We start from the raw sequence: 22,386 nt of genomic DNA, 5'->3' as shown, positions 1-22,386 counted from the left end.
TCCCATAATTTATATAGGAAATAATCTAAATTTTCCTCATACGTCGTTAAACTATAATAATTAATATTTGTACAAATTTGTCATTCAGCTAAAACGCCAGGGCAAATTAGTCCATTCGACATGCCTTAACCACAAGTGTTCTTTTCCTAAACTTCACCCACCCCTTTAAAAGACCAGAAAAGCGGGAGATGCAGATATAGACTGCAGTCGCAACCCCACTCAGACACAAAGAAAAAGGGAAGGGAAACGAAAGAGAAAATCAGAAATATAAAAAATATGGAGAGGAATCTTAAGATGGAAATTTAATGAAAAGATAATCAGTTTATTGAGTTAAAACGGAGAGGGAATTGTTTTATATGACGACTGGAATAATGCAAGAGCAAAATCTAGAGGAGCAGATTAGGAAACAAATGGGTTGCATGGCTGGTTTCCTTCAGATCTTTGATCGTCACCAGATTCTTACCGTCAAATGCTTGTACTCCACCAAGCGTCTCCGTCCTTTGCCGGTTGACCTTTTTTTCTTTAATGTGGGTCTCTGGGAGATTTATTACTACGGTGGGTCATGTTTAATTATCTTTCCTTATTTTTTTTCAGGCGAGTGAAACGACATCAGAGGAAGAGAAGGCAATTGAGTCACCTGTATCATCGAGAAAATTAGAGAAGTGGCCACAAGGTCGATTAGCACCGTCACTGGAATGTTCAAAGTGATCTCCAGTTTTGAATCCAAAGAAGGCGGCGCGAGGTCACCGTGGAAATTATCCAAAGATGCTCCAAGGCTCTCACTCGACAGCAGAGCCGTCGCTCATGCTACAGGAAGCCTCAAGCCTTAGGAGATCCGTACCAACCAATACAAAAGCAACAGCGAAGAACATGGAGCGGATGACAACAACAAACAACGGTCGCCTAATGTAATCGCGAGGCTCATGGGACTCGGATCTTTACCGAATTTAGATCCCGAACCTAATGGAAATGCGGAGCTCCGAAGATCCGCATCGGAAGCTATAGGCAAAGATCTGTTTTAGTATCGTTTTATTGATGGAGTTAATTTCCATTTAAAACAGAACCTGCAACAAAATTTCCAAAACGAAGAAATTTCGTGCAATGTAGTGAGAGAAAATGGAGCCAAACAAGAGCATTTGATTGGTAACAGATCGGAAAGCTTGAAAAACGCAAGAACTGAACCAATTAAAGCTCCAGTTGGAGGAATAGACCAAAGGAAATGTTTCTTCGATTCAGCCGACTTTTTTCCCGAGCCAAAGCAAACCGATTCCATCTACGGTGAGATTGAAAAACGGCTTAAGCTTAGAGGAATCGATGAGCCGGCAAAAGATCTCGAGATTCTTAAGAAAATCCTAGAAGCTTCGCAACTCAAAGGCCTGTTATACAGCAAGAAACCTCCAAACCAAACGAATAAGAGAAACTTTGTTTATGAACATGAACAATCTCCGCTTCCCATTATCAAACAGGGAAGATCACCAGCTTCCGCTGTCAGAAGGATTGGCAACGATTCGCCTCCTTTAAGTAATAGGTCAAGACCTGGTCCTTACCGGAACTCGAGTATCGATGTTCTGCCGGCGATGAGTCCGAGACGTGATCGGCTGGGGAATGAACGGAACCAAAGCAAGCATAGGGGTTCAATATCTCCTACAAGGAGTGAGTGCGGCGTGAGGAGTCCCAACAGAAGGCCGTTGAGCGTTGAAACGCAGAGGAGAGGGAATGCTAATGTAGAGCAGAGACGAGTATCTCCGGTTCAGTCCCCTCGTGTTAATGTAGGAAAAATCGGATTGGATCAGACGACCAATAGATCATCCAGTAACAGGAGACCAACGGCTGAGATTTATCAGAAAGAAGAAAAGGTCATATTTATTCCAGCGGAGGATGAAACATCCACCGTTTCAGAGAGTAGCATTAGCACGTCTTCTCAAACCGATACGGAGGTAAATTACTAAATCACTGCGGAGATTTCGCCATCCAATTTCGCATAATTACCGTAATCCATTTAAACTATAGTAATTTGTTGTTATTTACATTCTGGGTTCTTTACAGAGATCGAAGGTGGAGGAATACAAGGATGGGAGAAGCCTCTTGGAAAGGTGTGATAAGCTGCTTCACAGCATTGCAAAGATGGTCGCTACAACTGAGTTGCAGTCGAGTCCTGCCTCGGTACTTGACTCGTCGTTTTACAAGGATGAATCGTCTGTTTCCCCAGTTAAGAAACGGAGCTTCGATTTCAAAGGTAAGAAAACAATATACAAACTGATTTCGATTTGCTAGATTATTTTGCATTCGACTATGATGACGCAAGTAGTACTGCTATGATTTGGTAGACTTGATTGTAGTTTTGGCCTAGGACTGTCACTACAGAGGAGTCAAATAGTTTCTCATTCATAACGTAAACATGTAGGAAAGAGAGTGATAACGATGATGAATTTCATCTTTTTCTTTGACTGTATATACATCACCTCCTTTGTCTTGTTGCATGACCCATACTGAAATCAAAAGATGATACGTGGAGTCCAGCGGCAATCTCATCCGATGATTCCAAGTCCGTAGACAAATCAGACGTTTGTGATTTCATATACATTTTCGATATCCTGAGGGCATCCAATTACTTGCTTGATGACTCCGATGTCTTCTTGTTGCTGGAGAAGCAACAACATTTAAAAGGTAAAGACACCTCCAATGTGTCTAGACTCCAAAGAAAGCTTATATTTGACACCATCAATGAAATCCTCAACCGAAAGAGACAATTGTCGGCATGGAAGCTCGTAAGTAGTACGAAATCAGGGTGTGGAGAACAGCCATCATTGCGGCAAATTTGGTCTGAATTCCAAAAGATTCGGGAGAGAGACTCGTCGGATGACTTGTTTGAGGTAATTTGTAGTGTGTTGAGAAAAGACCTTGTAGGGGATGCCATTAACGGTTGGGGAGATTACCCCATCGAGATGTCCGAATCAGTCCTCAATATTGAACGGGTAATATTTAAAGACCTGATCGTCGAAACCATCTGGGATCTCGCTGCTGCTTCTGGGAAAAGTAATAAAATTAGTAGGCAGCTGGTGTTCTGATGAAAAAAAAGGGGGAAAAAAATTCTTCAGGCGCTTTATTGGAGTTTTATTATTATTATTATTATTTTCTTTGCTGTTTTCCTTATTTAAGAAGGTTTATGTTTAAAATGTTACGTTTTAGCCACTTATGTTAAAGTGTTGTAACATTTTAGTCATTGAATTATTAATTGTCATTAATAGTGTAACGGTAAGTTGATATAGCACATTAAATCATCATTTTAAACCAAAATTTTAGGTTAAATTATATTTTATATTTTTATTTTTTATTTTGAGCAATTTAAATTTTCTTTTATATTCTTTTAACTTTTTTTTTCTTTTTTTATTCTCTTCTGCTTTTTCTTTTGTTTTCTCTTTTCTTCATCATCTCTTTTAATGTAGTTTTTTATATTTTTATTTGTTAAAATTAATCTCTATATTTTTATTTTTAAACAATTTAAATTTTTTTATTTTCCTTTTCTTCTCTCTTTAGTTTTTACAAATAGAAAACATAAGAAATTAGAGTGTATATATATATATATATCCAAATATATTATAACTAACAAAATCGCCTGGAGGGGCAGGGACTGCCAAGCAGAAAATAACACTTTCACTCTAAAATATTATAAATTAAAAAATAGTTAGATCGTATTTTGATCTCAAAAATGATAAAATTTTATTTAATTTTTAAAATTATAAAGTTAAAAGCTAATATGATAATAAAATTATATTTTAGCTTACATAAAATAGGTAACTTAATTTTCTCTTTGATTTTGTCCTTGACTCTTGCCTCATAAAAAATACATTGGTTTTTTTTGGAATAAAATACATTTGTGTTTTTAACTTCTTTTTTGTCTTGATCAATGTATTATTAGTAGTAGTGACTAATTTTTTCATTATAAATATTCTTGAAAAAAATTAACTAACCATAAAATGTACTTCATTCTCATTATCAGATCTTTCTTTAAGAAAATTAGCATTTTTTCACATTTTTCCTCTATTTTACTTTAAAAACAAAAGAAAAAGAAACATAAGAATGATTGAGTCACTGTCAGCTTTTCTCTTTTACCGATGTTGTTATCTTATGCATTTATACTATTTTTAAAATTTTAAATTGAATTACGGTAAATGACAATTTTTTACTATTAAATTCATTTATATATATATATATATATATATATTGTTGGAGTATGCTTAAAACCAATCGATGTTGTAATTGCATACTTGTCTACCTAATTTATTAATAAAAATGTTGTTATTATTATTTCAGTTTCTATTTTGTGTAATAAATAAACTTTGTAAGAATAAATTCTTAAGAATAATATAATTATTTGTAAATGTTCTTAGTTAAGTATTATTGTTGGTTTGAACAACAATAATGCATTGAGACTACTATATAGTTGATTGATGATAGAGTGTTATCATTGACATAAGGATGTTAAAATCAATGCATAAGTACATATTAGAGAACAATGTATTGGACTAACCCACCATGAAAATGTTTTTTGAGTTATTATGTAATAGTCATAACATTTATCATAGTCATAATTATATGTATGATCCTTAGACTTGATATCATCATTATTCCAACATCGTGAGTCGTATGCTTTGACACAGTCAAACGTCTTTCATAAAAGATTGCACTATAAAGGCTAATGTTAGTGTGTCACAATCTATGTAGTGGATGTAAGTGGTCAATATAGGATTTGTCTCTCCTACATAATGGGAGTAATACTCCAGGTCTCTTAATCGGGTGAGACTAGAAATGCATGGTCATGCTTAAATTAGTTTATATGAAATATTACACTATTTGTTTATCTTAGTCTATTCGGGAATCAATAAACAAGAAATTGGACTATACAAGTGTGACTATTTCATGACTTGTGTTTAATTTAGATATAAAGGACAAAGGAATGTACTACATAATAATGTTGTCACAAAAGACCATGCTGAACCACGACTTCATGTGACTTGAATAGCAATGACGCATCGCTAAATGCCACTCACTTTTTATAACATTAGAATTCTTTTAATGTTATTGTCAACATTAAAGTATCCAATAAGATCACACTATTATGGTTGAATAAGGTAGATACAAGAAGATAAAGGAAGGGAGAAAAAGATAAAATGTTTCATATATCCTTAATTAAGAATTTCAACACTTATTTATAATGCTAATAGCAAATCTTTATAATCTCATAATTCTCTCGATTACTCTATACTCAATCCTTACTATGTTTTAACGGTAGCAAATCAAGGCAATAACATGTTTTAACTCAATTTCATACCAGGTACCATATGTCAATTAAATTATGTTATTTTTTAATTTATTCAATTTAATCATCTATCTCGATTTACTATATCAATCACCACAATTTAACTCATACAAGTATTATATACTCATCTCATTACTAAACATGAATATGCAAAATTAGATTGATCTTGGGTCATAGAGATGCAAACCGAAAACTCGTGTCACTCGTCGTCGGCTCTCGCATTTCATTTCCCACTAGATGGTCCTGTGTCGTCTTTAGCTATGAATAATAATTCAACAATAAAACAGTATCAAATTTCATATAAAATCACATTCAAATTCAAAGTCATACATATTTTCCAATTTATTCAGCTTAGTCCTTAAACCCAAGACAAACTTAACTTTCAATCTAATGCTTCAGATTGGGATCTGATTCATATTTACTCATTAGAGACCTCTTATTTTCTATTCCTACTGAAATTTCATAAAAATTTTATATTTTATTCAATTTGATCCATAATGTACAAAGTTATCAATCAAACTTTACAATTTAGTCCTTTTCATAATCTAAACTTAATTTCTAACCATTTCACACCTAAATCATTCAATTTTCAACAATGGTAACTTACCAAAATTTGCCAATTGATCAAATTAATACATGGGCAAACTAAATTAAGTTCTCATTATAAAAAATCTATAAAATTAAAGAAAATGGCTTAGTTACCTTAGTCAATTTTATAATCAAATGTAAAAGATAGAAGCTTGAAATTTTCTTATTATTATTTTAATGGTGGACGGCAATGAAGATGATTTCTTTCCACTTTCTTAACTATTTACACTAGGATTACAAGCCTAACTAACTTAATTAACCATTCTCAAACCATTAATTAAAACATTTTATACATTAATTTATTACTAATTAAACTAAGAGTCATCCATCATCATTTCCACTAACTTTAAAAGGACAATGGTTTAATAACCATTTTGGTCCTTTGGATAATTGCTATTTGAGTCCCTAAGTCATTTCCTAATTAAAATCTATAGCGATTGGACTTTTACAATTTAATCCCTAAGCCTTAATTAACTATTAATTCGGTAAAATTACCAGACCAAACTTTAATATAACAATACATTATACATGTAAATATTAATATTTAATATTTACAAACTCAATTTATGAAAACAAGATCTTGAAATCGTAATTTCTGACACCACTGAATTTTGAATTGTTACATCCATTTTTTTTTATCCTTAGCTGGATGATGGAACCATACAATGAAACTTCATCTATCACTCACCAATTGTTGTGCTTGCATACCGAGAGAAAGCAATTATTCATAAAACCTTGGTCCCCATAATATTATGCATCCAATATTTATTTTCACTCTTGAGGTTAATTAGCACAAAAAAATGGTAAACTACACGAGAAGTCACTTTAAAATAATGTCATTCATATTTTCGTCACTCTAAATTTTTTATTGTCTATTTAATCATTCTAATTAAGATAATTGTTCGAATTGGTCACTGCCGTTAAAAATTATGTTAATCCACTAACAGATTGCTAACATGGCTTTTTTTTTACTTTTGACTAAAGCTAGGGATTTCTCTATAATTAGTCCAAAACCCTTCTTCTCCTTACTTGTTTCCTAGGAAAAGTAACAAAGGAAAATGAGGATAGTTTTGACTGTTTTAAAACAACCCAACCCCACTCTCACCCTCAACTTGACATCCTCATCACCATTTCTCTTCTCTTGGTTCTAGCTTTGTTGTTTGCCATTGGTAATCAAGTTCATCTTGCGAATTCAATTTTCCAAGAAATCAAGCAAGCCTTAACAATCAAATTCATATTAGCAACATTTTGTACCAAAATAAACAATTTTACTATAACTTTTGTTTTTAAAATACTAAAATTGTCAAAAAAAAGTATCGATTGGTGACAAAGAAAATATCATTAAAATAAGAGGTTTTGACATCTAAAACATCGTTTCCGCCATATGAGAAGCATTGGGACAATTAGTAAATGATAATTCCGCAGATGATCCCCAACCACATTCTCAGCTTTTTTATAATTTCAAATTTAAAAGGAAATTGACAGAGTTGAAGATAAATTGGGGGAGTTTTTCTCTCTTTTTTAATTGTTAAAATATTAACTAATGAAAATTTTGAAGCTTTAGTATTTAAATTTTTGTTTCCTGCGCTTGTAATACTAATAGAAGAAGTAACGACCTCAGTTACTAGAGTGGGGTTAGGTTGTTTTAAAATAGTCAAAACTATTTTCATTTTTATTTATTACTTTTCCTAATAAACAAACAAGAAGAAGAAGAAGGAAAAGAAAACTTACCAACTTTAGTCTTATATTACAAATAACTAAAAAAAAGTGTTTTGGACTAATTATAAAGAGGTCTTTAGCTTTAGCCAAAAGTAAAAAAAAAATGCCATGTTAGTAATCCGTTAGTGGATTAACGAAAATTTACCGACAATGACAAATTCAAGCAATTATCTTAATTAGAATGATTAAATTAACAAAAAAATTAAAGTAACCAAAATAGGAACGACGCTATTTTAGAGTAACTTACGGTGTAGTTTACCCAAAAAAAAATCATACTTATCAACGGTGTGGGTAGAAATTTGCTTAAGGGGACCAAAGATTAGTGGTATATTTTTAAGGGTTAAAGTGTAATTTCATCATTAGATTAACTTGTAATTTCATGAATTTTAAAGGTACTAAATGACAAATTTACCATTTTGGAGCCAAGGCCACTGCTTGTGGGCACTTTCAGGGGCAAAGCCAGGGGGTTGGCAAGGGCCCCGGTCCCTTTAAAATGGAAAATTTTTCTTTTAGTCCCTTTATAATTTATAAAAGTTTAAATTAGTGATGGCAAAATTGCGCTTTGGCCTTCCTAAAAATGACAAAATTTTGATTTAATCCTTTAAAATTATAAAGATATAGGCTATTAAAATGGTGAAATTACATTTTTACTATCGTAAAAATATACAACTTAATTTCGACCTCCTTTAAAAAAATTTCTAGCTTCACCCCTAGCCACTTTATTTATGCCCCTATACTTGGCCTTATAAGAAAGAGCGACGATTAAAAGGTCTAATTATGAATTTCATTCTTTTACTTTACAAAAACTAAAAAAATTAATCCCTCTGCTTTAATTTGTCAAAATTTAGACCTCATACTTTTAAGAAAATTAAAAGTTAAGCCAATTTTTGGTAAGCACGTGAATTTGAATTGCTGTTCTTTTCCCTAATTTATTTCATATAAATTATTAACAATTAATTTCTAGGCCAACGATTTAATAGCAAGGTTTAACAGTATTACCCAATCGTACTAACTTCTTAATTTTCATAAAGTAGAGAGTTGAGACCATGGTTAAACAAATTATATAGGCTAAGCTTAGCTTCTTGGGGAGGACATAGAAACTTGGGCTTTCGTTTACTTTAATCCAAACAATTTGGGCCAAATTGGCGCTATGGTGGTTGCATATACGCCCGTTATAATACACAAAACAAAATTGGATTGGACCCATATGGCACCGAGCTGTTTCTGATGAAGAACAACTTTTTTTTCTTTTTTCCATAGACGTATTGCTGGAAATGGTGGAACGTGAAAATCGATGATTTCCGTCTAAGGTGCTACTTCTCATATTTCGTCTTTCAATGTTTCTTTTTTCTAAAATTATTTTTACATCATTAAAGTTATAATCATTTAGAGAGTTCTAGCCAAAAGTTTGATTTCTTTGACTTGCTTGCATTTTTTCCTTTCATCTTTGCCTCTAGTCCAGACATAGTGGAAACTGGGAAGTTGAAAGTATTCCAATTTTGGGTTTTTCTTGGAAGACACCTTACAATGGTTTTTTTTTTTTTTGGCAGTTTAAAATGTGGGGTTTTGATTTTTGAAGACATAATTATAATAATGAGAATTGGTCATGGTGACCTAATCAATTGCTTTCTACTTTTATATGATTGGAAGCTCTGAATTCAGTCTAAACTGATGTCATTTTGAACCAAATGTGACCTCATCTTTATTGTTTAAAGTAAAGAAGGAAATTTTAAATCACTGGTTATCACCTGGGAATCAAAACAAGCATGTGAATTGTGATATTGTTCCATTAGGAATGTTGTTAGTGCAAGTGCTAGCTTTTTTTAGCTCGGGGGCATTTTTTATGGCTAGATGTGGGATGTTCATTAGGCAACATGTTTAAAGTTGTGTGGAGCATTGCAATTTGTGATGAAGGGGCTGGAGGTGAAGCTTTATCAAGAAAAAAAAAAAGAAATATTAGGCTTTGTTCGGTAGAGTGGAAACTAGAAAGAAAATTGGAAAGATGGAAAACAGAAAAATAGAATTTTTTTTATTTTTTATTTCTATTGGTGCACTTGGTAGTAAAGATGAAAAATGAGAGGAAAGAAATGAGACTTTTGAAAAATGCATAATTTTGAACTAATTTATATCTCATTTTCATTACCTCTTCGCTTATCATTCCAATTTGGAATGATTTGTTTTTATGCATTAGGACGGAAAATGATCATATCTCTTTTTTCTTTCCTCTCACTTCTCTTTCATACCAAGCATAATCAAAATTTATTCACTTTTCTACTCCCTCTTTACATCTTTCCACTTTAACACTTAACCTCACACTCCCTTAATCTTTAGGTATAGGAAGCCATATTAGATAGTAGTAGTTATTTTCTGGCCAAAATGGTATTATGAATTTGACTGTCCTTTGCTACATTTGTCTTAAATCCTTTCTGGTCATCCTAATTTTTGCTTATTTGGTATGTAAGAACTAAATTTCCTGGATCGCTGATCTTAGTGTAAGAACCAAAGTAATCGTCATCATAAATCAAAGGTTCTATGTAAACCGAAAACCATCAGTTTGTCTGTACTTGTATTAACTATTTGATTTTGGTTTCATGAAGTGACAGCATGTGTTAGGTAACATATTGCTTAATATGGAGGCTTTGGGGACATTATGCCCTATATTTGTGAATTGTGAATATAGAAGGGAATAAAAATATATATAGGTCATCTAGTAGAATTCTTAAAGTGTTAAAATAACTTAGCAAGAGAGCTAGATGACAGAGTCTTAGGAATTTCAGCCTGTAACTACATTCTTCAACAACCAAGATTTAAAACCGTGTTTTTTTAGCTATTTTTGAATACCTTAGGCCCGGTTGGCATTTTGATGATACCAATATTAGTCCTTGTTCACATTCTGTGCTATTGAAATCCAAACGTTGTCATCTTAGAGTGACACAAATTTCTTTCTAGTCTCCAATATGTTTTGTCCACCCACTTGTTCCTGTTGTCTCATATTTGAATGCCGATTAACTTCAAAACATTATTATGAAGGGAATTAACTTTCGGCTGAATTTCAAGGGGATGGTGGGTCTACCAGTCACTTTCTCATTGAGACAGAAATAAAGGAAAGCAGAATCTTAGATTGCTCACTTGGCAGCACCTAAGGTGGGAGACACAACTGGTCCACTCTTGCTGACCCCAAAGCCTACAATGATTTTTCAGTCAAAAACACTTCTCCTAATAGGAAAGATAGTTGGCTTTTCCATTAGCGTTAATTAAATGGTAGAAGTACATCATCATGGTCAAACTCCTCATCAAAAGCTCAAAGAAACCTCTAGTGTATCCATTTCTCTGCTTATAGAATTTGCTAAGTGTTGTTACAGTTTTAAGAATAAAAAAATCATCCATTTTATAATCTGTTAACAAGAACCCCTTTTTTTGTGGGTTGGAGAGAGGGGGTGCTCTAGTTTAATATGTGCAACTTGGTGAGTGTATTCTTTGAGCATTCAAAAAAGTGTGTTCGTGAGGGAGATGCTAAGTAAGCTGTTTCTACACATTGAAGGGTGATATGATACTTGTCAGAGATCTAATAGCAGAAGTAGTGTAGTGATAAAGAAGCAATTCATTGATAATTTCTATCATCCCTGGGATGGTTGAGTTCCCTTGCAGATTTGAGATTTAATGGAGGATTAAAATAGGCATTGTTGTTTGAGCATGTGAAACAAATTCTTTCTGCAAAGTTCATAGTCTTCTAAATCCTTTTCTTAAAACACTAAGCAATAAATTTTCTAAGATGAAATTCTCTTCAGTAAGAAATGATAATTTAGATTAAAGAGTTCCCAATTTGTGTAATACCAATAGTCCCTATCATTTATGATATCTATCCTTATTTATCTTGTTTACAAGCTTTGCTTGTTTAGCCATAATATCTGCATGTAAGCTAAATCTTAGTTTGGAATGCTAAAATTACTTGTTTTTTTTTTTTTTGTACTGTCAAGCCATATGACTAGTATTATCTATGACTTAAGTTTCAACTTTCTACCAGAGAATATATTTTGAGGTTGGTTAACACACCTTAATCGAAGATTAGATCTGTGCCAAGTTCTGCATTTTTTTAACACCCTTTCAGTGCCTTTGTATTGTTTATTTTACTGCCCAAAATGCAACATGCTCCTTTTCTATTAGACTTATTTTTGTATGGTTGTTTGTGTTTATGTGCAAGTTCAATGCTCTTATTGCATTCTCATGTTTGAATTATGAAACACGACATTAATTTAGTATTTTACTGTTACTCTATTTAAAATGTGAAAAGAGCTCACCAAAATCCTCAACATATAATTTCCTAGGAACTATGTTTGTCTTGAGTTTCTTGAAAAGAAAAGGCTTTTACTGGTTGCACTGAAGAAATTATAGTGTAGGATGAAATGTTTCTAAATTCCAACAAGAAAACTTTCAGTATTTTACAAATCTTTGTATTGAACAATAGTGAAGATTTTCAGGTTATCTGTTATCATCAATGAAAACCCTAATGAAAGCATCCCTCTATACCTCTCTGCATTAGCCTGAGCTCTTCACTGTGTGCTTTTGGTTTGCCCTACCTGCATATGATATTTTGAAAAGGATAGTTTTGGTCAGAAATACAATTTCCACTGTCATATTAGGCACTCATGGAAGCTCATTTGTGCCAGGAACAGCATTGAGTTGGACAAGATGGAGGACCTAATATGAGATTCTACTATGCACCAGAATGATAAACTGAGGATCATGAGTAAAAATAAAAAGATGAAGTTGTACAGAAAGGGCAGTTTAAATAAATTATTACATAATTTGTAGCAAGGCTGCTTGAGCGCCGGATCATCATTTGGTGTTGGAGGATCCTGACCGAAAATCATCTCGCAGCTCATATCATCAAAATCTGCAGTTAAAGTGGATTACTGTTTCTGTTAACTGTTCTGATGGATTGGCTTCATTCATCTTTATCATGGCCACTTCTCAACTAAAATGGAGTGTAAATAGTAATGATCTTCTGCTTCTCATGAATGATAGGTACGTGGAAGTGTGAAGAAAATTCAACTTTGATATTTTTAATGATACAATTTCTAATCACATTGTGATTCTATACGGAATTGGTTGTAGAATAATGATTGGCTTCATGGGAACCAGAAGAACTGAGCCTCTTTCCTAACGAGTTGATACATGGAATTAATCATAAGATTGTTATGCCCAAGTTTTACGGCCTAGATTGAATATAAGAATTAATATCATGATTTCATATATGCATAATGCATTGCATTTTGTGTTATTTTACATGCTAGTACACTCGGTTGAGGTTGGATGGGTCCACTTGCAGCTTTGCACCCTAAGTGCTTAAGCATGCGGGTCCTTCTTTGACATAATGAGCATGACCTCCACATTCTAGTGCAGCCACTGTTACTCTTTGGAATTATTATTCTTTTCCCTTTTTCCTGTTCAATACTTGCATTTTTTCCCTTTAATAGGAAATTGGGTTTTATTTCATTTAATCATCGACGTCAACATTGATGTGAATGATGAAAATACAGGTTCTGAATGACGGTATACTTACTTGGAACCATGTTGAGTGGCATTCCTAGGGAATCCTTAATAAAGGCTTGAGATGGCATCTTGCATAGGTTGATGCACATTCCTACACAGTTGCTTTGCTCTAGGAACCTACAAAGAAAGCAGATATTAGAGGATTACCAAGATGATCTAAGGGTGATGCAAAGTTTAACGATGATTTTGATATTTCCGACGAGGATGATGATGACGACTATGACCTTCAGGATAGCAATGGACAAAAACGGGAGTCCACCACACAATCATTGGAACAGGTTATCTACCGTATGAGAGTTTCTTTAAGTTGGTGAGGTGGGTCTCCATCTTGGATTAGACCATAGTGCTAATTATTGTACATAATTGAGAGGTTTGGTATAATTACCTGCACTTTTTCACATACACTACATTCTTTTCCCTTCTTCCGTTGAGCTCCGATTCCCGAACCTTGTGGCATTGATTCCATAAGAATGTTAGATTTCTTTCACGAAGTTCATAATGATATATATATATGCATGCTTTCTTGTTATATCCTTATATGCATACATTGAAAAGGATAAAAATTAGTATAGCAAAGGAATATAGTTTAAGTTAATAGGCTTACCTCAGAAGGTCCAATGAGCCAAGCAAAAAATACAGTGGTGAAGGCGGCGAAATATTCCCTTGTGAATTGAGATTGGGGTAACAACGTTTTTATCTGCCAGATCACCACCTCATCATTTACATCCTTATTAATTTAATATCCCAGGTAAAAGTATCATTTGGCTCCCTCTATTAAAAGTCAAATTGAATTTTGCTCTCTACTTAAAAAAATGGATAAACTAGTCCATGTACATTAGGTCAAAAAGCAAATCGATTCTTCTACTAGAAATTTATTTCATTTCTACTGTTAAAAATTGATCTTTGTATATTAACATGAGATATACGTGGGACACCACATGTCACTATCTAATTATTCCGTTAATCACGTCAGTTTTTAACAATACAAATTGATGAAAATTTTAACAAAAAAGATCAATTTGCTCTTTGATCTAATGTAGAGGGATTAATTTGTCTATTTTTTTAGTAGAAGGGGCAATATGCAATTTAACTTCTAGTACAAAGCCTTCATGATACTTTTACCAATATACCATTTACCCTTCATTAAAAAAAACACCCAAGACAAGGTTATATAATGTATGAACACGTAAATTATCATGCAAACATCACTTTTCTAGGTTTATCCTTGGACGCCATTGTTTGGTAAAAGAACTCATATGAGTTGCATGCTGTAATGCATTTAGCATGACAAAAAGAAAGGAATAAAACTTGCCATGTTTAGAATGAGCTTGGGGATGGCGGTGTCAAGAACTTGCATGACAAGCTCCTGTTGTGTTTTTGTATTAAATTTCTTGGACATCATTGCTGTTGTCTCTACCAAGCTCTCATACCCACTCAACATGCTCTTTACCCCTGCATATATATACACACACATTTTCAACATTTCTTTTTTCTGATCACCTTCCCATAGAACAAAAAAATCGTGGTATCCACATGGAAATGAAACCTGTTGCAGCTTGTAAACTCTGGGATAGATAATTAATAGCCCATAGATCAAACCAGTTATCATTATGGAAACTACTGCTGTCCTGTGCTACCTCACGTTTGCTATCTGCAGGCTTTAACTTCAACCTCAACCTCTCCTTCGTTCCACTTCCGACTATGCTTTCAGCCGGCCTCGCTAGCACTGCCCGAACCGGAGAACATCGCTGTTTATTTACTCCCCGCGATGACGTCCCCGTTGGAGTCCTGCTTTGTAAAACTACCTTAGCTTCCATTAATGAAATTTGTATGAATGGAGGAGGAAGGTTAGAGCATATAACAACAAAATGTGCATGTCAAGCATATTGGAGAAAGGCTATATATATACATATACACATAAACAAGGGGATATATTTAATGGGTTTTTTTTTGGGATTCGCAATACTTAGATAACCACAAGGTGGTGTTTAAAGATGCTGTTTTTGGTGGTAAGCTTTTGTTGGTATTGGGGGAAATACAAATGCTGAGCTCTTAACAATACCAGTAGTACAAGTGGAGATTTAATGCTGTTTTTTAGTGACGTTTTGTTTTTATTTTCAGTGGAAAAATTGAAAATTTCAATGCTTCACAATATCACTTCAGCTATGTCGTTTTATTTACAAAAAACCAGTGGCCACCTTTTTTCCTAGGCCAAGTAATTCAATTCAAGCCCCAAAATTAGTATGTGGATCTCAATTTGCTTGGTCCAAATTTATTTATCAAAAAGGTTAAATGATATAAGTTCATTAATTTTGACAAAATTTTGGATTTGGTAAATCGTGTCATACGAGGATATAGTTTAATCAATATGTCATGTAAAAATATTATGGAAATCATTGTATTAGGAGTCAGATTACATTTTATCTCTTTTACTAAAACAAATAAGGAAACTAATCTTTGTCTGTTAGATCAGAGAGCAGACTAGTCATTTCTTTTAAAAATATCATCAATTTCTACCATTAAAAACTAAATCATAGGGTGTGGTGGTTGCTCACATTGTCCCTTAACCATGTGGTCAGGCGTTTGATCCCCGCTCAATGGATTGGAGCATATTATGGTTAACCATTCATCTCTTCAGAGAGTACCCACGATGAGGGAATTAATTAGCCGTTGTTGATTGTGGATACCTTGGTTAATACTAAAAAGAAAAAAGCTAACATGGTTAACGGAATAACCAAACAATTATACGTGGTGTGCCACATGTACTTTATACTAACATACTAAAACCAGTTTTTTATAGTAAAAATAGATGGGATTTTTAACAAGATCAATTTGCTCTTTGATCTAACGTACAATGATTAGTTTGCTCATTTTTTTAGAAGGGACAAAATGCAATTCGAGTCATAATACAAGGGCTTCCATGGTACTTTTACCCAATATATCAAGTTGACAAATTTTAATAAGAAATACTATCATTAATAACTAAACTAAGACTTTTAAATTATAAAAAAACCAAGAGGACTTAATTGTTAATTTTTAAAATATAATATCAAATTTGATGAACTGATGCATATTTTAATGAGACCTGTCCAAAATTTAGGCTTCTAAAGCTTGAATGTGTACATAAATGAAAGAAATATGGAATCTTTATGAAGAACGCAATTTTGTAGATGCTTATGCAGCTATAAGGAGTAAAGACAACTTTCAAATTGGATAATAGCACCCAAGTCCAACTAGGCTAACAAAAATATAAAATTAGATAAATAATTGTATTTGTATTTATAGAGGTGTTCAAATTTCGATTAAAATTGAATTCATCGACTAAATCGATTTAATTCGATTAATCGGCCGGTGGTCGAATTTAGTTTGGTCAGAGTTCAATTAATGATTTTTTGAAATTTCAATTATCGGTTAATTTAGTTTGAAATCGGATAATTAATCGAACTTAATAATTAATATTATGTGTTAATTTCAAGACTTATATAATGTTTCAAGACATAAAATTCCGGTTAATTTGGTTAACTTCCAAGACAAAAACATATATTTTAGTTAATTTCAATATGTTTTTTATATGTTTTATACTTTTTTATAACCAAAAGACAAAAACAAACAAATTTTGATCAATTCAATTAATCGACCAAATTAACCAAAATATTTCAATTGATTAATTTTTTTGAAAAATTTTAATTCAGTTAACGATTAATAAATTATACAATTCAATTAATTGATTTAATTAATAACCGAACCAACCACTTAAATACCTCTATGTATTTCAATGAAATAAAAAATATATTTTTTAATTTACTTAAAATTTTAGTTGAGAAGCCAAATCTCATCATCCTATCAAACAAGTTATAATATTTGGACCATATTAATTTTAAACTGTCAAAATCTATAATTAAAAAAAGCATTTCATATAAAACATAGCACTTACAAGTTAAAATCTATTTAATCATCAATTAAATCATTTTTTATAATTTTAATAATTTATTCAATCAAATCAATTAAATTAATTTTTTATAATTTTTAATAATTTATTGAATCAAATCAATTAAATTGATGGCTTGATGGATTCAACAATAGATCTAATTTTAAAATCGTTATAAATCACCCAACATTACACTCAAAGAAACCTATTTTCAAATCTTAAAAATAATATTAGTACAAAACACAAGTATAAACTTCCAAAATATTAATCTCTGTAAACTATAAAAAATACCTTAACTTTACCAAAATTGGCCAAGCTTTTTAAATTATTTACTTGGCCATCAAACCTTTCACTTAAAATTAACTAAACACATCTATATCACCTACTGTCACATTTACATAATTTAATCTCAAAAATTGCTTACATGGTGAATATATGAAAGAAAATGAGTGACCATGCCATGCAGTAGGATGCAACTAAACAAAAGAGCAAAGGCTGAAATGCAAAAATATTAGAACTTCACAGCCAGAAGGTGATAAAAATATCTAAGGAAAACCACAGTTAAAAAGTATCCAACAAAACATCATCATCATCCCTACCCTAAACAAAGATATAAGTTCAAAGGCAAGAACCTAGAGTGTTACTACAACTTATATACTGACCAGATGTTCTAGACAGATAAAACAAAGCCTACAAATAACACACTGACATAACAGATAAAAAGTACACAACAGTCAACATCTAGTTTAAAATCAGACATTACTACTACTCCTTGGTAGTTTTGTTGATTAGAGACTTGTGAATGTGAGGGATGACACCACCTCCAGCAATGGTACCCTTGATGAGGGTATCAAGCTCTTCATCCCCCCTAATAGCCAGCTGCAGATGCCTTGGGGTGATTCTTTTCACTTTCAGATCCTTGCTTGCGTTTCCAGCCAACTCAAGAACCTCAGCTGTCAGGTATTCAAGAATAGAGGCCAAGTAAACAGCCGCTGTGGCCCCAACTCTCCCATTTGCAGATGCCCTAGACTTGAGATGACGGTGGATACGACCCACTGGGAACTAATATCAACACAAATGAAGTGTATAAAGGGTTGGTGTTGTTGAGAGAAAAAGGCATACGGCTACAACCAAGACTTACATTGCAATTAACCAAGTACACATGAACATATTAGTCAAAGATAGTCAGCTACACAATATATAGATACTTAGCTGACAGATTCATCAAGTTCATCTTAGTACCAACCAATGCAATAAAACACTTTAGAGAGAAGAGAAATGAAACAAAGGACATAGGGCAAAACAAAAGATTAAAGACTCGCTCAAATTCAACCTAGCTTCTAAATTTTCTACAAACTAGACTTATATTTTTCTATACGACAAACAAGAACAACAAATCATTGAAAACCCATATACGAAAATAAAAATAGATTATTCTTTGTTTTTGCATTTCAAACATTCTCATAAAAAAACACAAGTTTAATATAAACCTAGTAAATATGTACAAAATGTGAAAAAGTACCGTTGTAACACTGCTCTAATCTCAATAAGGACAAGTCCAGCATCTTCAAAGAAACTATTAAGATCTAAAATTTGGCCCTTTTAACAAAAAAATGAGCAACTTGCAAATGTCTCGATCATCAACCACAAGTACTTTAAACTTTAAATGTTGTTTGTTTAGCCTTTAAGCTTATATAATACCTAAATATGGAGAGAAATTATCTCATAATATATTTCACGAAATAATAAAAAGATGTACAATTATCAAACCTACAAAAATAAAACTAAAAGCGTATATTTCCGATTTACTCCTTTTATTTTGATCTACAATTCATGAACCCAAAGGGACCAAGCACGTATAATTTAAAACATACAATGGAAAGATATAGAAAGACGATGCTATATTTCTTAGCGTAAAACCAAGTAAATGATGATAAATTTTGAGAATCACCTGAATTCCAGCACGAGATGAACGAGAAACCGGACGCTTCTTGTCCTTATCCTTGTCCTTGTCCTTGTTAGCTGCAGTTGTTTTCGCCGCCAAAAGCCCCTTTCCACCTTTTCCTGCCATCTCCGTTCACCTATAAAAAAAACATTTAAATTTAAATTCGTACAAAACATCACTAAAACCCAGATCTGCTAAATACTAATCAGATCTAGTCAAAGAAATTCTCAAAAACGTTTATAAAATTGAATTGATAATGTATTAAAGGGAAATAAAAGATGGAGGAAAGAGAGACCTGAGAGACTTGGGCCAGTGAGTGAAGAAACTGTGAAAACAAGAAAGAATAGAATAAGAGTTTTTGAGGGATTTTTAATTAGCTTGAGATTTGGTCGTCATTTTAAATGCTGGAAAATGAAATGGCGGTTAATTTTAGGTGGGAAACTTCATCGATTTCGACATTTCAAAAATTTTCGATGGGATTTTCAACTTTAATCACCAAAATACCCTTCCCTTTTTCCCAAAATCCCGAGTTGGTCCAAACAAATGACCCATTAGATTGAACGGGCTGACCCACATGATGGAATGAACGGGCTTGGTCTTCTTTTCTAACCTATTAAAATAGTCATTTTTGTTTACCTCATATTACATTTTAATTATTTATATTTGAAAGATTACGTTTTAATCACTTATGTTAACGTGTTATAATATTTTAGTCACTGAGTCGTTAGTTTCCGTTTACGGTGCAACGTAAGGTGACGTGGCACGTTAAATCATCATTTTCAAACAAAAATTTTAGGTTAAATTATACAATTAGTCTCCATATGTTTTCATTTTGAGCAATTTAATTTTCTTTCTTTTCTTTATTTTTCATTCTCTTATATTTCTCTCTTTTCCATCTCTTTTAACGTAATTTTTCTATATTTTCTATTTGTTAAAACTAGTCCCTATACTCTCTCTTTTTTGAACAATTTAATTTTTTTTCTTTTTATTTCTTTATTTTTCCTTTTCTTCTTCCCATTTAATTTTAACAAATGGAAAACATAAAACAAAACTACATTAAAAGATATGGAGAAAGGAGGAAAACAGATGAAGAAGCACAAGTGAATGAAAAATAAAGAGAAAAAAAGGAAAGTTAAAATAACATAAAACAAAAAAATTACGAGACTGATTGTATAATTTAAACTAAATTTTTTGTTTGAAATGATGGTTTAACGTGCCACGTCAACTTACCATTAATCCGTTAACTGCAATTAACGGCTCAGTGACTAAAATGTTATAACACGCTAACATAAGTGACTAAAACGTAACATTTCAAACAAAAGTGACTATTTTAATAGTTTTTTTTTTTTCGTCCTAGAGTGGTTCACGCGTCAAACAACAACTCAGAATCTTTGGTATAAATTTGCATTCAGTCCCTCTACTCTTTAGAATTTTAAATTCGTCTCATTTTGGATTAAATTAATAACACTATTAACTCATTGTTATTCGCTGCAACTAAAAGTTGACAGCAGTTAATTTGGTTACAAGCAGACTATAAGTGGCAAATCGATGCATGTGTGGCGGCAATGTAATTTTATTTTTCTGTTGCCTATGTAAAACTCAATTTGTTGAAAATTTTGACTGCTTGTTTCACTTGATGTTCAAACAATAAATACAACAATAATTATGGTGCAACCAAAGTTATGTAGTTGACATGTTTAACTATTACATGAGCCTTGATTACATCTCATTAAATCGATGAATTTTGAGCTAGTGTTACGAGTCTAGAGCTTTAGTCTAGCGAATCATGTGGTCTTAGGCGATTTCTTAGGTTCAAATTCGCCTAAGTCAACCATACTCTCAAAAAACTAGAATCCTCACTTAAATTATCTAAGGCACTGAAAATAAAGCGGAAACAAAATCGAAAAGACTAAGGAACTTGAATTCGAATAGAAAAGTCACAAGAAAAAAATAGCACACCAAGTGTTTAAGTTAATGCTCTCAAAAGTATTATTTTAACTCAAAGAGTGGAATAATTACAAATGAGGGGGAAATCTCTATTTATAGTTGAATTCCCTCAGATCCAACAGTATAAATCGAATTACATCAATGATTGAGATTAGTGTCTATTGACAATATGAGAGTCCTTAAGGATTTAAACTCTATATAATCTTATCCCTTAGGATTTACAATAATTACCTTGGTAACTCTAGTTTTATTGGAGTGTTTCACTGGGCCACAAAGGCTTCAAGTAGATGGGTTTCTCCATGTGTTTCACGAATCAGGTCAGTTCAAGTGGGTCAAATGAGCCTCATTTAATCAATTGACCTCTATGGGATACTTTGTGTACATTCGTCACAGGCTTTGATCTGCGGCCCATGACCCTATAGAATATGGATTAATCATCCTCATCCATTCGACTAACTTGAATGAGAAGAGTTTGAGCTAGAAGTTTCTTATTCTTACCATTATCCTTATCCTGATTAAAGTATTTGAAGCTATTCAGAGACTTGTTTATGAAGGGTTTTGTGAGATAATTACTCAAGATAATTCAAAAGATAAATCCAACTTTTAAATGAGAGTTCAAAGTCTGTCATAGCATTGCTAAAGGGTGTAATGACCCAATTTTAGACAATGTTAAAAAATGCGGTTTTGAAATCCTATTTTCGTAAATCGAGTTTGTAAGGATAAAATAGAATCTTTAAGGAGTTAGTATGAATAATATTAAAGATAGATTTAACAATTTAACCAAGAAAGATCATTAATTAAAGTTTAGGGACGAAATTATAAAAGTCCAATTGCTATTGAATTTTAAATTAAAAAATGCTTGAGGACATAGTTAGCAATTATCCAAAGGTTTGATAACTAATTTTGTGACATTAGAGGCTAAATTAAATAAATTGAAAATTTCATAAAATTATGCTATGGATTAAAAGTACAAAGCCCTAATGAAAGGATATGAAATTAGATTTTGATTTGATGCTAAATAACGAAAAATATAAGTACTTCATATATAATTACTGCAATGAATAAAATGCAAAATATGTTTGATTATATATATTTATGTGAATGAGTGGAATCTAACATCATTTTTATGATTGAATTATCGAACGTAGCTAAAGACAACGTCGGGTCGTATCAAGAGAAAGGAAATGCAAGAGTCGTAGATGAGTAATGTATACGATTTGTACTTTAATGATTTGAGTTCAATACACACACACACACACACACACATATACATACATACATACATACATACATACATACATACATACATACATACATACATACATACATACATACATACATACATACATACATGATTTGTTACAAACCAGTTTATTTGAGGTAAGA

The 22,386-nt window shown here is 32.4% G+C and overlaps 2 protein-coding genes, 1 long non-coding RNA gene and 1 pseudogene across 4 annotated transcripts; 2 read left to right on the top strand and 2 right to left on the bottom strand.

Moving 5' to 3' along the window:
• The first annotated feature begins 204 nt into the window (after positions 1-204).
• On the top strand, positions 205-3,297 carry LOC105766556 (protein LONGIFOLIA 1-like; annotated as a pseudogene).
• A 5,533-nt stretch (positions 3,298-8,830) lies between these two features.
• Positions 8,831-13,709, top strand: LOC105766571 (uncharacterized). Of its 2 annotated transcripts, none has more exons than XR_001125297.2 (3): positions 8,831-8,937; positions 12,295-12,652; positions 13,168-13,709. It is a non-coding gene; the product is annotated as an uncharacterized LOC105766571 (long non-coding RNA). The 2 variants fall into 2 exon arrangements; XR_001125299.2 differs by having other exon boundaries at positions 8,843-8,937; positions 12,301-12,652.
• Positions 12,326-15,197, bottom strand: LOC105766563 (beta-carotene isomerase D27, chloroplastic). The gene is given in 7 exon segments (XM_012586062.2): positions 12,326-12,402; positions 12,405-12,521; positions 13,191-13,297; positions 13,566-13,627; positions 13,785-13,877; positions 14,493-14,632; positions 14,727-15,197. Coding segments are annotated over 7 exon segments (867 nt in total). The 5' UTR covers positions 14,998-15,197.
• Positions 15,198-17,617: 2,420 nt separating this feature from the next.
• On the bottom strand, positions 17,618-19,497 carry LOC105766582 (histone H2A variant 1). The gene is made up of 3 exons (XM_012586082.2): positions 19,349-19,497; positions 19,060-19,189; positions 17,618-18,170 (listed from the first exon to the last, which is right to left on the bottom strand). Exons 2-3 carry the CDS (start codon positions 19,177-19,179, stop codon positions 17,874-17,876), a joined length of 417 nt encoding a protein of 138 aa, XP_012441536.1. The 5' UTR covers positions 19,180-19,189; positions 19,349-19,497; the 3' UTR covers positions 17,618-17,873.
• Between the last annotated feature and the right edge of the window lie 2,889 nt (positions 19,498-22,386).

The sequence above is a fragment of the Gossypium raimondii genome, chromosome 7 (genome assembly GCF_025698545.1).
Source record: "Gossypium raimondii isolate GPD5lz chromosome 7, ASM2569854v1, whole genome shotgun sequence".
NCBI classification, from domain to species: Eukaryota; Viridiplantae; Streptophyta; class Magnoliopsida; order Malvales; family Malvaceae; genus Gossypium; species Gossypium raimondii.
This window is presented reverse-complemented; position numbering and strand designations above follow the sequence as displayed.

Excerpts from the sequence above, each read along its gene's own strand:
- LOC105766582 (XM_012586082.2), bottom strand. The coding sequence starts at position 19,179 with ATGGCAGGAAAAGGTGGAAAGGGGCTTTTGGCGGCGAAAACAACTGCA. Across the intron at positions 18,171-19,059 it reads CATCTCGTGCTGGAATTCAG|TTCCCAGTGGGTCGTATCCA; the intron begins GTGATTCTCAAA and ends TGTTGATATTAG.